This window comes from Athene cunicularia, assembly GCF_003259725.1.
Source record: "Athene cunicularia isolate RWA chromosome 17 unlocalized genomic scaffold, athCun1 chr17_part1, whole genome shotgun sequence".
Lineage (NCBI taxonomy): Eukaryota > Metazoa > Chordata > Aves > Strigiformes > Strigidae > Athene > Athene cunicularia.
This window is the reverse complement of record NW_020799122.1, coordinates 7,033,936-7,048,813: the sequence shown is the minus strand read 5'-3', so window position 1 is coordinate 7,048,813 and position 14,878 is coordinate 7,033,936. Positions and strand designations below refer to the sequence as shown.

At 47.3% G+C, this 14,878-nt stretch overlaps 1 protein-coding gene across 3 annotated transcripts in view; it reads left to right on the top strand.

The window, feature by feature from the left end:
• LOC113486516 (collagen alpha-1(XXVII) chain-like) overlaps positions 1-14,878 on the top strand; it is a 162,012-nt gene that overhangs the window by 56,623 nt on the left and 90,511 nt on the right. For all 3 annotated transcript variants that reach the window (XM_026860526.1, XM_026860525.1, XM_026860524.1), the window contains one exon: positions 10,491-10,544. In XM_026860526.1, the coding sequence (XP_026716327.1) occupies positions 10,491-10,544 (54 nt within the window). The remainder of the gene's footprint in view (positions 1-10,490; positions 10,545-14,878) is intronic.

The window sequence follows — 14,878 nt, the reverse complement described above, 5'->3', positions numbered from 1 at the left end:
AGCACAAAGCTGAAAGCGATACGATTTTCTTATGCTGTGGGAGCTACAATCAGAAGTGTCTGCACTGCAGATTGTATTGAATTTCAAAGAGTGTAATATTTTCAGAAGTTCTCAAGCCCTGTTAAAGAAAGAGACTTAAAGGGGAAATTTCAGGAAATACATCCAAAGAGCTTTGAGCAATTTTTTTGTCCATCTTTGTTACTGATGTGTGCTTGTATCTCTTTTCATGTAGAGTATCTCTGCTGCACCAGCTGTCCTATCTTATGCCTGATTTTTGCTTACAATATGTTTTATTAGCAGTATTATTTTAAAAGAAATAGAAAGGAAGGAGCAAAGTTTAGTTCCAAGACATACTTAGTAATTCTTGGGTTTGTCTGAGGTCTATTCACAGTTTAGCCAAACACAGCTGAGGTTTCCTTATATTTTTCTGAGAACCTGCCGGTGCTGCTGGTCCCATGCCTGGAGCTCAGCTGAACACTTGGAGCCTTACCATGGCAGGTACCATGCAACCACCTCATGAAAGAAAAGCCCTGACCCAGAGGGTCCATCAGTTTGGATTAGGAAACAGCACAGGATCAGACCATCCCCAGGGCTGGAGCATAAGCAAGTCATTAATACCACAAAGAGGCATTTTGGCTTCCCTACCTGTCTAGCTGTGCTCATCATTACTGTTCTTTCTTTTGTCCTGCTATAGCTTGTGTTTGTGAGTGACACGCAGCTGTGTCCCACCAGCTGGTGGGTGCCGTGATGGGAGTCCCAGCCGGCCTGCTAACCTCAGGCAAGGAAGGCAAACACCTCCTGACAGCACCAGCCCTGCCATCAGGCTTTGCACAGCCTTTGGCAAGCACCTGTGTGTTGCTGAAGTGCTGCTCGGAGCAGATAGCTTGACAGGTGGAGCAGACCATGTCAGCAGCAGGCACAAAGGGAGGGTTTGTGCTCAGGACGTGTGGCCAGGAAGGCTGATACCTCGACCTGTAAGGATGGCTGGAGCCTGACAAGGCAAGGTGGGGAGAACCTGCATTGCTTGGTGACTGCACAGGAGGAAGAAGAGGATGTGGGACGTGGTTTCTCCCCATGGCATGCAACTTCAGATAAGTTGTTTGGCTGTTCTTGGCTGTGTGCAGAACAGGGATAACACCCTCAGCTCTGCTTCGAGCGCAGTGGCTGAAACTGAGCATGCAAACACCAAGGATTACTGCTCAGATGTCAAGGAAAGGTGCTATAAAGTGGCACGTGGATTTTTAGTATTAGGGATCAGTTCATAGGTGAGTTCAGAATTCTCCCTTCCCTCTGCCTGTCAGCCACAGCGTGGAGGTTGTAAGAGCCAGCAGTGATCTGGCAGCCACTCTAACATAGTCTCAGTATTTGTTGTGAGCATCAATGCAGTGGCAAGCTGCCGAATCTGGCATCCGTTTTCCATGAGCTGACCACAGGCGGGGTCCCCCTTGCCAGCTCTCAGCTTGTAACGCGGCGGCGCCTTCTTGCCAGGCTGTTTTTCATGTCTGCTGTCTTCTTCCATGTTGACTTATAAAGTTAATGTCTTAACTCCTGCCTCCAGTGAACACCAAGTCTAAATATATTCTTTTTACTTCATCTGATACGCTGTTAGAAGTGCATGTGATACCCCTGCACTCCCCACCAATATGGGTAGGCTGTTGCATCGTATGAAAAGGCATTGCCTTGTGGGAGACACCAGATAGCAAAAAGCAGGGCTGCCTTTGGGTTAGAAAGGTTTCGTTTTACAGCTTCCCCCAACCTTTTGATATATGGCTAAGATAACTTAGTGGTGAACGTAAGTGCGTCGGGCTTTGCCAAGTTACACAGTCTCAGCTGTTGTCCGTGCAAACAATGGGGGAACATGTTTTGCCATGTGTCTGGAAAGGCTGGCATAACCGCAAATTGCTGAGAAAATAAATTTTGCTCCTCTCTGTAGGGACTGAGATGATAAACAGCTCCTCTCTTCTTGCTCCAATCTTTGCTCTGCTTTGGATGCAGCTGAGGTCCTTCCTTGCATTTGGAGTGAAGCAAGCGAGAGTCTCCTGCACCACACAAGTTGAGATTTGGGAAACTGGTAACGGCATTTCGAAGTACCTCTTCTTTAATGAATAATTGCCAGTTTGCTTGAGTGGGCTCCCTGGGGGTGCAAAGAGGCAGCCCATATGGCTTTTCTCAGAAGAAACATGACATAGGCATACACCCTAAGAGCTCTCACCTACAGCACTGAGTATCGTGGCTCACATGAGCTGCTAAGGGTCCAGCTGTGTCTCTTGTGTCACTGAGACCTTGTTACCTACCAAGAAAAAAGGAGGACGAATGGAGCTATACTTCTCTTTAAACACTGAGAAAGGTTTTAAAGAAATAATCTAATTGAAATTGAAAAACGTCTAAAGGAGTAGGGATAAACTGTGGTTTCCCACTTAGCTAGGTGGTAGTTGAGTGTGTTGGTCCACAAGCCATTTCCTAAGATTGGAAAGAAATGGGAATGATTTGTTAACTGATCCTAAATTATGTTTTCTGTATATATCCTCAGCAAATAAATATTTACTTTTCCACATACCTCCACTGCTCAGGTCTGATTCACCTGAGCACTTGGTGAACTCATCCTCCAAGCCATAAAGCATTCCTTCCTAGCTGGTGTCCCAGTTCAGGTTTAGCTTTAGGCCCTGTGCATACAGAGATGTACTTTCAGATGTGGCCAGCTAAAGTTAGAGGTAAAATGTGCAGGCTGAGGACCTATTTGTACAGATAAATCCAGAAGATGAGCTTCAGGAAGAAGCATGAATGGCCTGTGAGAGTTGATGGACAGGACTTGGGTAGCTTGTTCTGTCTTCTGCCCAAACCCCAGCATAGCACCAAACTGTTTGGTGCCTTCTTCAGGAACTGATTGACTAAAAAAAAAAAATATATGTTTTTAATAATTTTATTTGTATGAAAAGTCAAGCAGAGGTTCTGAAAATTAGTAATCAAAAAACCTCTTCTGTTACTGAGAGTGTTTTAGCCCATGATTTGGCTTTTTCCTGTTAGCCATCTAAGTAAATTCTCTGCTATAATTTTTCTTTATTAACCTAAATTTTTAAAATAGATTTGGTTTGAGCAATCAGTGACTTTTTAATGCTTAAGTTGGACACTGAAATGTGGCAGCTGGTCTCTCCTCCCCTCTGGGCCTGGTTCCCCACTTTGAAATGCAGGCGTGAGCCCAGAGCAAATGTGACCATCTCTTTTTGGCCCGAGTTGAGTTCCACATGTCTGGAGTTTCCCAAATCTCCGTGGTGAGGTGTTTGCATGGTTACTTACAGCTCTGATATCAGCACGTGTTCCTATGTTCATGATTACCTCATTCAGATAACCTGGCAAGGCTGACAATATTAACATGTATTTAATTTTTTTAACAATGGACAAAACAAAGTACTGAAAACACAGGGAAAAGGGTTTAAAGGGTGCCAAGGCCCATAACTTCTACTGAAAGAAACAAACGCAAAGATAGCTTGTTTCCAAGAATGTCCCTAAGTGACTTGTCCATCGTCATCCAAAAAGCTTGTGAAGCGTTGAACCAGGGTCTCCTAAGCACAAGAGCATCTTCCTTCCTTCAGGGAAATGTTCATTCATAAATCAGATCAAAGCCCAAAAAATATTTTCATTAGAAATTATAAGGAAAAATAATGCAACTATCACTTTTGAGTCTAAAAACAATTCAATCACCAAAGCTACTTGACTTTCTTAAGAAGGATGCTACTTGATTTGGAAATCTTGGCTGTAAATAATTAGGAGCAGTGGCAGATCTGGTGCTCTTCAGCATTAGGTAACTGGGTCTGTGTAATCTGCGCTCTGTTAGAGCCCCACAGATGGGGAAGAGCTCATACGCAAGCGTGAAAGGAACCAAGCAGATGGGCAAGAGGGTGGAGGGGCTGTCAGTGAACTTTAAGGATGTTTGGTTGAAGGGGCTTCAGGGGGCTTTTGCTCATGTTTGGGTGGAACGGGCTGCCCTGGAGGGCTGTGCTCCCACAGTTGGGGGGATAGTTGTGTTTAAATGCCATGAAATCTTTATCCAAAGAGGATTTGACTCAGAGCTGTGAAGTGTCTGAGGGAGAGAGAGCAAACCTCCCTTCCAGGTGACAAAGGAGCAGAAGTGCAGCAGGACCATCAGTCCTGTACCCAGCTGAGGATGGCATCTCCCTTCTTTGCAGGGATGAAAGCTGTCACCGTCCCAGGTCTAGACGGAGCAGAAGGCAAAGGCTCCTGCAGAGCTGCCTGCATTAAAGCTAGTGAGCAGGCACGCAGGGAGCAGAGGGTTTGCCAGGCTCCCTCGAGGGTGATGCTCGCCGCTCTAGGAACCAGCGCTGGGTCTGAGCCAGCCCGTTTGCCTTCGCGCCCACCTGCGGAGGGGCTCACGTCTGTGCTCTCCACCAAGAATGCTCTCACAGCTCAAGCTGCCAACATAAGCTACACTTGTTTATTTTATTCTCCTTTTTTTTTTTCCCGTGAATGCCTTCTCTCACCCTCAACCCTGCTTCACCACCACCACCTTTTTTTTTTTTTGTGCGTTGAAATTGTTTGACTTGCAAGCTCCATCCCTGGGGAGACTCCTGGGCAGTGATTCACCTGGCCAGAGCCAACTGGCAAATAGAGTCTTTCGCAGACAAGACAGGAGGGCTGGTTGGTTTGAGCAGCTTCACCTTCAGCCAACAGGAAAATAAAATCCTATTTTTGGAGAAGGATTCTGTTGGCCTGAAGACCTGCCAGGATTCCTCGGAGCAGCAGCTGCCAGACTGCCTCCCTTACTCCATCAGGGAAAGTGTTTTAAACTGAATCAGATGTTGTATACATACAACACACCCACCCACATGCGCACACCTGAAAAGGCCTTGGGGAAGCAAAGGACATGGTGTATCTCACCCATCTCTGCTTCCTCGAGGACAGCTGGTTCCCAGAACAAGAGAGAAGTGGTGGCAACTGCTCAGACCAGGAGCAGCCCTTTGGCTGACAACAGCAAGAAAGGGCAGGCCACTCTGTTTTAAGCAGAGGAAGAAAGGGAGGTGGAGGGGGATGTAATCCCCTGATGCAGGAGGAGCTGGTTCCAGTGTCTGTCTAGGTCTGGTTGTTCTCAGCAGGAGTCTCCTGGCATATGAAAGGATGCCCTTTGCAGGGAGTGTGGATGGAAAGGAATTCAGGCACTGTTGTAGGATCTCAGAGATTTAGTTACTGATTCAGCTTCGAACTTCTTAGTGTTCCCTGGGATAAATCAGCTTGTCTCTCTCTGTGTCAGTTCCCTCTCTAATAGTGGTTCCTCTGCTTTACCGAGTGCGGTGCAACCACCGTAAAGCTCTGCTTGGGGTGGGGACAGGATTGCACAGAAGCACCCGGATCTTGCTTAATGCAAAGTATCTGCTTGTATGCTTTTTCTCCAACTCCTTGTCAAGCTTCATCTTGCTTCTTTCATTGAACTTCTTCAGACAATGTGAAAACCATTCAGTTGGACTTTTTTCCCAACCTCCTCTCTGTATTTCCCAGCTGTGAGACAGTGCCAAAAGTTTTGTCATACCTGACTTCAGCCACTGTGGAGGAGCACCCTGCTAGCTTTTGGCCAGCAAACAGAACTTGTTAGTTGAGCATTTTCCTCCTGAGCACTGCTGTTCGCGATCCCTTCCCAGTCCTGGTCCTTCTCTGCATGTCCCCTCTCTCCCACAGAGCGGGCAGGATGCGTGGCTCAATATTTTTCACCAGGGCGTTTTTCTTTGCCATCCCAATTCTTGAGCATAATTTCCAGGGACCCGTCCTTCTAGAAAAACAGCTGCACCCTGAAAAATGATGGATTTTCTGTACCAAAAAAACCCTCTGCACTCCCGTTAGGGAGGTCAGAAGACTCTGAATGTGCTGGGCTCTTTAATCTCTTTCACAAGTCTCCTGTAATGGACTGCCAGTTGCGACCTGCCTGTCGGCCAGCACCATAAAATGAGCTTCCTGCCCCTTGTGTTCTCCCTCCGCTTGGACTCCTCAAGCTGCTGGAGCAGTGCACGGGAGAGGAGAGGTAGTGGTGTTTAGAGGAATGAAACAAATGGGATAACAAAGTCCACTTGTAAATCCTAGGCTGCTTGTTTCAGTTGAATAGTTCTAGTTTTGTTCCTGGGGAGCATCTCTGTCCTTTTAGGCTCAGGCGGGAGGGGAGAGGCACTGAAAAAATAGCTTTTACAGACATGTGAGATGTCCCAATAAATTAGGACACTGTGGTCACTGGAATTGTTATTGTGGTTTAAACTGCTACTGCTTACCCCATGGAAAGAAAGTGCTTTCTTTTTCATTAGGGGCTTATAAGATTGATTGTTTCCTGCTGTGCACAGGACTGTGTTGGGATGACTTTCACAACCTGGTTTGGGTCTTTGAAGACTGTATGGATACTGAAATATCCTCCTTCATGCCACAGCCGTCAGCCTTGGTCTCATTCAGTGTGCAAAAGACTCTTAATACTTGTGTTGCCAAGCTCAGATATTGGGCTAGGATGCCTGGGGTTAGTTGAATTGAAGCTGCTCTTTCCATTTGTCTCCTCCTCGGGGTTTGTTTTACAGCTCAGGCCAAGAAGTACCAGGGGACCACCCACCACCACGGAGATCTGTGAGCCCAGGCTGGGAGGGTGCTCTGCCAGCGGAGCAGATGGCGTGTTAAGGACAATCAGGTGTTGGCAAGGACACGGCTGTGCTGCCGAGTGTTGTCTTGGGCCTGCCTGCTGGAGCAGTGATGCCAGCCCACACTGCTCTGGGTTTTCTTCTCAGTTTCCTCCGACTTTGTCCCTTTTCCATCCCATCTTGAGGATGGACAGAAACCCTAGATCTGCAGGGAGAGTCACAGTGTGCTGTGAACAGGTATTGCTGTCAGATCTCTTGTTTACGGAGTCGCATTGGCCAAGTGACTTCAGGTGCTCAGCACTCCGCCTTCAAAACACAGGGACAATCTGGTTTTTTAAATCAGAATCTACTGTTGGAAAGCCTGTGTAAAAGCTAGGTTTTTATTAACTGTTACCAAGTGCCTCAGATCTCCTATGTCTTTATCTTTAAGCAGAGAGGTTAGTACTAGAAACTGAGGCATAAAGAGAGATTAGTGGGAAACATATGAATTTAAATAGTTCTTTATCTGGGTACTTTTATTCTGGCAGAGGAGTATGTTGTTTATATCATGTTGGAAGAGATTTAAATCAAATTTAGAAAATGCTTTTAGTCTGGAGCAAGCATTCCTCCAGATGATATTATGCTGCTGTAGCAATATTGATTTAATTGTACTATTCAAAGTAGTAAAACCTTCCCACATTGGCAAGACCTTAGCTTGACAGAAGACGCCTCAGCAGCCCCAGGGCCAGGCTGCTCAGTGACATCCATGGGTCACTCTGTGCCCAGCTCTGCCCTCTGAGAAAGGAAAGATGCAGCTGGGAGAGTGCTGAAGGCTGTGACTGAGATCTGCAGGAGCGTAAGTACAGTATCAGTCTATGCACACTCATATTTTCCTTGGCAAGTCGTATGACTGTAAACAGCAAAATATTCCAAGGCAGTCCTTTTTTTTTTTTTTTCCCTGCCTGAGCAATGAGTTTTCCCTACACAACTCTCTTCTGATCTTATTGATTCAGCATGTAGGAGAGTTATTTTTCCCCTTTTTCTCATTAAAGAAAGTTGAGCCCCCCCACTTTCTTGTTACATTTGACGTCTTTGTCTCTAGATGGCAGAAGGCTGTTTCCAGTGGTTGCTTACCACAGTGTCTTGGCATGTGCACAGGCTTGAGGGATGTAGTGCCCAGCTGGAAAAAGGCAGACAACTTTCCCATTAGCACTGATGCCCATAAAACAGAAGTACTGAATCCAAGCAGGCAAGTGACAGCTTGTGTCCATTCAGGAATGCTGTAGGGAATTAGTACCAAAGAGGTGAAATGCTGGCTCTGAAGTTAGTGACAAATTTTGCTTGTCTTAACCAGGTCTCCCATCTCTCACCTTAGATTTGACCAGTTATCTTTTTTACCTGACTGGGAATTGTGAACCATCAAAGGTGAAGGAAGGTCTTGGATGATATCTTTGACTGCAGAGCTTCCCAGTAAAGTTTTCAGTTCACTGTGCCTGTTTCAATTTTCCATGTTGCTGATGGGTTCCTAAATAGCGTGTTGCTGTTGGCTGTTGTATTTTGCTTCTCTCGGGTTTGTTTTTCCGAGGTAACCAGAGCAGTGTACAGGGGAGCAGGCAGGAAGAGAGAGCATCCTTCTGGCTCAGCAAGGTCCATCCTCTCCCTGTCTGCTTCATCCCTGTCTCTTAAGCTCTTGGCTAGCCGAGGACGTGGTTGTGCTGTCCTTTGTATCTCATGGCCTGGTGGAGCCAGAGAAGGGTGTAAGGCAGTTTTACTGTGAACTCCTAGTTTGAGTCAGAGGTGACGTACCCACTAGCAGTTGCAGCTTGGTGTGTCTCTGGAGCACATCTTCTAGTGTAGCCTCATCTAAGCAATACTGCTTACTCTCCAGGAATGCTCCACCATAAACAGAAGAGGGAGCAGGGGTGACTGATTGGAGCTTTGCTTCACAAGTTCCTACTCTGAACTGAAGCACAAAGGGAAATGCTCTGCCTAGGAAGCCTTTTATATGTAAATATATTCCTTAGTTTTCCATGCAGGTACCACAGTCAGAATAGTGTGGAAAATAAAGCAGGATTTTAGCCCTGTCTGAATTAACCAAGTCTAGGAGGCAGAGCCTGAGGTTAGGCTCCGTGTATGCTCTGTCCATGGGGAGCTCCTCTAGCAGACAATGATTTCCCTTCTGGCTCAGAGTCAAAAGAGGTGGGTGCCATGTCATATTTTATCTCCTTCTATCTTAAGGGACATGCAAGATAAAGAAGTGGAGTCACAGCACTCTTACCTCAGTGTCACAGCCTCACCAAAGCACTGCAGCTGAAGTAGCCCTGAAGCTGCTGATGTTTGAGCTGGTCCCTGATAGCAGCCTGCTCCCTGCCAGTCCTTTCCTGAATGAAGTTCAAGTTCAGGGGAAAATTGAGCCCAATCCATCTTCAGCTCAACTGCATCCTCCTTGAAAATGTCAGTGACTAAGAGGGTTTAGCAACCACAGAGGCTGTATTACCCCTCTGCTGAGCTCTTTCTGAGAGAGACAGAGCACAGCAGGACAGGGAAGAGCAAGCTGCTGTATGATTTGTTTGTAATAGGGAGTTGGGGGGGTCTTAGGGGAGCACAGGGTCTAAGAGTGCGAGAGAGAACATGTCACACCAACGTGTTCTGGCTCTGGCTCAGTATCTCCACTGCCTTTTCTATAATTGCTTGAAGTCTTCCAAATTTGTATCAGATATAATGAGATGAAGAAGGTTTTTGTGGTGACTTTTTCATGTAGTAAACATGGTCTTTCACAGCTCTGGGGTGTGGACTGTAATGAGCTTGGAACCGTTTGTTCCTCTGGCAAGCTGAAAGGTCGTGAGTGCGTTGGAGTGAATTCACCAGGCATCTTTGATCAGCTCCATTAAGCATCTGCATGGGCTCCAACAGGCATTATGCTATTCAGCTATCCTGTGAGAAGGGGGTACTGTTAAAATGATTGCCTTAGTAGACAGGATGAAATAATTCAGATTGACAATCCATTTTTGAGGATAGTCATTGCACAGAGGTTTATGAATTCTTCCAGAATGTAAGGGATTTGGGATTGACTTTTAAGAAAATACTGACTTTTAAGAGAGTATCCTTTCAGTAGGATATTTCTTCCTGAAAGAGGATAACAATCTGTCATGGTTTGAGCCCACCACACAAACCCAGCACAAAAGCATTGTAGCTTTAAATACAGAGTTTGGTTTTCCAAATATGGGATTATCATTTCACGTGTAAACCGCACAACATAATCTTCAGGGCTGCATAGTCCTTGTTGGACACACTGGAGTGCTTGGGTGAACCAAAAGGAGGACAGAAACACTGATTTCCACCCCTTCTTTCTGCTATGCACAGTCGTGTTGTCTTTCTGCATGGTGCTGCAAAAGCCTTGCCCGCCAAATGAAGCGTGCCCGGGGCTGACAACTGCTGCTAGGAAAAGGCACAGCTGATTGAGGGCTGGACAGAGCCTGCAAGACAAAGTGTGAACAAAGCAGGTCCAGCAGCCTCAGCGTTGGGTGCTTTTCATAGCATGGCCAAGGAAAAAGCCTTCCTGTCTCCTCACTGATTCTTCCTCTCAAGGCTCCCGTTAGTTAATGTGCAGCTCCTGACTGAGCCTTGTAAACGGTACTTCTAGTTACCCTTCACTGGCCCCAGGAGGGAGCAGTGAATCAGAGCTTTTGGCCTCGTAGAGCTTCTTGCTGAGCAGATGTGCTGGTGGAGCAATGGTTTGGATGAGGACAAGCAGGCTGGTTGGCCCACGCTTCCTCATGAACCTGCTGCCTACCAAAGTGCTGCACTGAGTGCGGGGGGAGCAGGTGTTAAGCTGACTGTCTTTACACCAGGGTGCATCCATAACTAATACTTGTCTTTGCCTCCTCTCCTCAGGGTTTTCCTGGTGATTTTGGGGAACGAGGACCTCCGGGCATCGATGGGAACCCAGTAAGTTGATTTTTCCTTTTTCTGTTGCAGTAGACATCACACTGTACTGCATCATGCTAATTGGAGTGCGAAGCAGCTTTTGTTTGGTGGCAGCTGCTAGCATTTTGGTTTTGTCCCTCCTGAAAAACAAATGTACATCCCTGCCCTGCTCAAGCACGCTGCCAACTCCCATGTTCGACTCAACATCCTGTAACTGTCAGGTCATCACGTTGCCATTTGCTCTCCCTCTCCATCTATTGCCTTTCTTGCATCGGTCTTGATAGATGCTTTCTCATCCTGAAGATATGACTAGAAGAAAAATCAGGAGAGAAAAGGTAGGGATGTTGCTCCTGATGAGCAGGCAGTGGTTGAAACATGTTGTCTGTACCACAGGGCCTGATGCAAAGCCTGTGACAGCCACAGGAATCACCTTGTTGACTGGTGTACGCTGGATGAAGCTTTGTGTGAACATAGCAGGGAGACATGGGCCCACAGACACAGGGATGTATCATCATGAGGCACCACAGGTGGCTACTTGAGTGCACATGAACCCTCAGAGGAGGAGCCCATGTACTCAGTTGTGTAGAGGTCTGAGGTACATAAAGAGACATGTTCTCCTTTTCACCACGTTTCTTTGTGTGATGCAGGTTAGCAAGCTGGTACCACCTGATTTACATCTCACTAACCTGTAGAAGCTTCTAAAGTACCCCAAGCTCAAGCTCAGTACCTTTCCTCATCTGAAGTGAACGTTAATACTGGTTCAAGAAGTGCCTGATTCCTGGCACCGGTGTCTTGGGAGCACTGAGAGACAGACACCAGAGCCCAGGCTTCTGCTGCCCTGCCCCATGCTTCAGCCCACCCTGGGACTGCAGTGGGAGAAGTCTCCAGGCTCCTGAGTTCCTGGCTGTTCTCTGGCCTTCATCTGACCCCTTCTGGCTTTCTATGGGATGTGTCTCCTGGGAATTGGGTCAGGATGGTCACAGCAACCATTTAGGCAGCTGGATGCTGATAAGGTTTATTTTGCTCTGCTCTTGTAGCGCTTAATGCTAAACAGTTGGGTATGTGCTGTGTTTTCCACTACTCACAAAACATGCCCTTGTGGACTGCAGAAGTTCTCAGATGCGTTAATTATTCTAAATTAATTTCTGAATTACTTTGCTGGTTCTCCCTCAATTAGCATGTGAGCAGTACTGATTCATCTTTGATGTTCCTGCTGTCTTGGTTATTCACCCATAATCACAGTGCTGCTCTTGGTGTTTGATGGAATGATTTATTTCAAGTAACCCACTCCGCATGTGTCTTCAAGTTCCCATTTGTCATATATGCAGCATAAAATCTATTTTCACAAGCGACTCTAATCACCGAGCCAAACTCAACTACACTCCAGCCTTTGTGGGAATTCAGCGCAGGAGTCACAAATGCAGTGAACTGAAAGAATCAGATTCTCAAGGAATACTTCTGCAGGACTTTTCCCATCCTTCAGTCAACTTAAGCCATGGGTCAGAGTGGAATCAGTAGTCCCAAAGTAGATGACTTTCCAGATAGTATTGCTATTTCCAGCCAGTCCATCAGGAAGAGCAGGAATACTAGAGGTCAGAAAGACTTTTTTTTTTTTTTTCCAAATAACTTGTTTTGTTTTCTTTTAAATTTGCAAGTTGTCTAAACCCCATTCAGAAGATGTGTTCAATGTTAGCTGAATGCCAGTTCCCAGAGCATCGGAGAGAAGCAAATGTCCCTTTCGTTAATTCATCCAGAAGGATTGCTTTTCTTTCATCTTATCAACGGCTTTTAAATATTAATGTGCCTTGGAGATTGTAGAATGAAAACAGACTGTTTCGGCTGACTTAAAGGGAGGTTCACAGGGTCACAAGTGGAGTCACAGACGCAGAAAAATGCCAGAAAGTCTGTTTGTGGAACACACAAACATGCAGGGTTTGCTAGGTGGAGTATGCAGCTAAATTGTAGGCAGGCGGGCAGGCTGCCATGGGTCCTGAACTGCCCCATCCCCTGATCCGCTGAGCCCTTGTGCTGCTGCCGCCTCTGCTGTTGCATGGGGATGGCTGAAGCCGGCAGCCTCTGATCTTCTTTCCGTCCCCTCCAGACAGAGCAAAGACTCTTCCAACCACAGGGGTGTTTTTCCCTCCTACCTACTTGCTTAGAACTGTTGAGCCATCACATTCCAGATCCCTGTTCCCGGAGTGCTTTAGCCACTCCAATTAGTCTCTTAATCACAGGAATTAGACATGGGAAAGGACTGTTGTTTCACCTCCTTGTCTCTTGTCCCAGTGCCCAGTTCATGCGATATAAAATGGAGAATAGAGCCCAATTTCCCTCTCAGGTCAGGGACCAGCCTGACTGATAGAGATGAAAGAGCACCTGTAAGTCCTCCATTTCCCAGGCCAGGGAACAGCTCAAATTAATTAGCTCTGTCTGCATCTTCCGGAGAGCCCACCCCCTCCTCTTCCAAGAGGAAATCCTCTTGCATTAGATGTAAGGCCATGTGCTTCCATATTTACCCTTCTCCTGAGGAATACCCGCATGACGTAACTCAGAAGTCTCGGCAGTCCCTCCTCTGCAACTGGTGGGACCAAGAGCCAACCATCCACCCAGTCTGCATCCCAGCCACCCTCGGAGCCCGCAGAGCTTACTGGGAAACCCAGGCCACTGTGCAGCTCCTGTGCTCAGCATTCCTGGGGATATTCCCTCTTCTTGTTGAGCCTGGTAATGCCAGGCCTCAACTAAAAGCTTGAAACCGACCTTATTACAGTAGTTCTGAGGACACAGAAATCCCACCCATGAGGAACAATTGCTCCACAGATGTCCCAAGTATGCAGGAAAGGAACCGGCCATAAAAAAGCAATTTTAGGCTGGTTGAGATTATGAAACGCTTTTTGTGTGTGCTTGCCCAATAGTCCTTTACTCCACTTCCCATAAAATAAACACACGTAACCCTTTACCCAAGGAGGCTGAGCACGTTTAGTCACGTTGCGTCCCCTTCTCTTTCATTCTTTCACTAGGCAAATCTTTCCATAAAAGGGGAGCTTTATTGCACTGGAGGGGACTCCACCAGATGTGCACCATAAACCAAGTTGGTTTGTCAGAGAACATAGCCAGCGTGATGCAGAGCAGGGGTAGGGTTGTCTGAGCCAACGGGAAGTTTAGTATTCCAATGCACTTGTTTTGAGAGGCCCTGTTGGAGACAGAGGTGTGTAAGAGCAGGTCCTTGCCCTGACAAGCAACCCTCTGTGAGTGCAGCAAGGGAGCGGGTGATGCACTGAGGGAGACGTGGGGACAGGCTGTGAGCATCACGTGATTGCTAACGTGCTTAGGGACCTAGATGAGTGATTTCTGTGGGTCTGACACAGCTTCTTTGCTGCACTTCACCAGGAAATGCCATCAGGCACCTGCCGGCACTCCTGGCATCCGCATGTCTTTGGAAAGCTGACAGGGAAGGAGTTTGTGGTGAAGCAGAGATTTCAAACCAGCCCCACAAACCTAGACAGCAGTCTGTCCGTCGATATGGTGAGCTCTGAGGTGCTCTTGAAAAGCCTCTAAGAGGAGCTGGCACTTTCCAAAATGCCCTGCTCGGGAGCGGTCTGTAAGAGATGGCAAATGGGCACAAAGCCCGGGATGAAATCTCTGCAGTCCATCTCCTGATCTCTGCAGTGTGATTAAAAATTACTTGTCCTCCAAGCAAGTGCTCAGAGCTCTCCACTCCAGGGACATTGGTGCTGAGCCACCTCCCTGCAGACAAGCTGCAGCCTGAAAGCTAGGGGATTTTTCTGAAAATTAAAGAAATGTCTAGCTGATGGTCTGGGCAGGAGCCCAGATGGATGAGACAGAGTGCAGAGAATGCTGCTGGTTCCCCACCTTAAACCAGCTCTTAGATCGGGAGGAGCAGCCTCGGAGCAGCCTGGGTGCCAAACACACTCCCAGGGCCCATCAGCCAGCACCAGGAGCTGACATACCCTCTCCCCAAATTATCCAGTTTAATTTTCATCCCAAGCCCTCCTTTTCTTAGGAGTTGTGTTGTTCCTGAACCACTCCCCACACCCTCACCTTTCCCAGTGCTAAGCAGCAGCTTTCCTTTCCTTCCCCCTTAGCTTTGCTGTCCCTGGTCCCTCTCCCTGCCTTGGTCCCTCTCCCTGCCTATGCCTTCACCTCACCTGGGGCAGGCTCCCACCCGCTCGCCTGCCTGCACAGTGAAATGCTTCTTTTATCCAGCCTGCTCCTGGGAGGGGAAGGCAGCCCTGCAAATAACTGCCGAACAACAAGCAGCCCTGTGTCTGGAGAGGATGTGCTCGCTAAGATGGAAGCTCTCGATTGCTTTGGCTGGGGAAGGGGCTGGGGGGGGG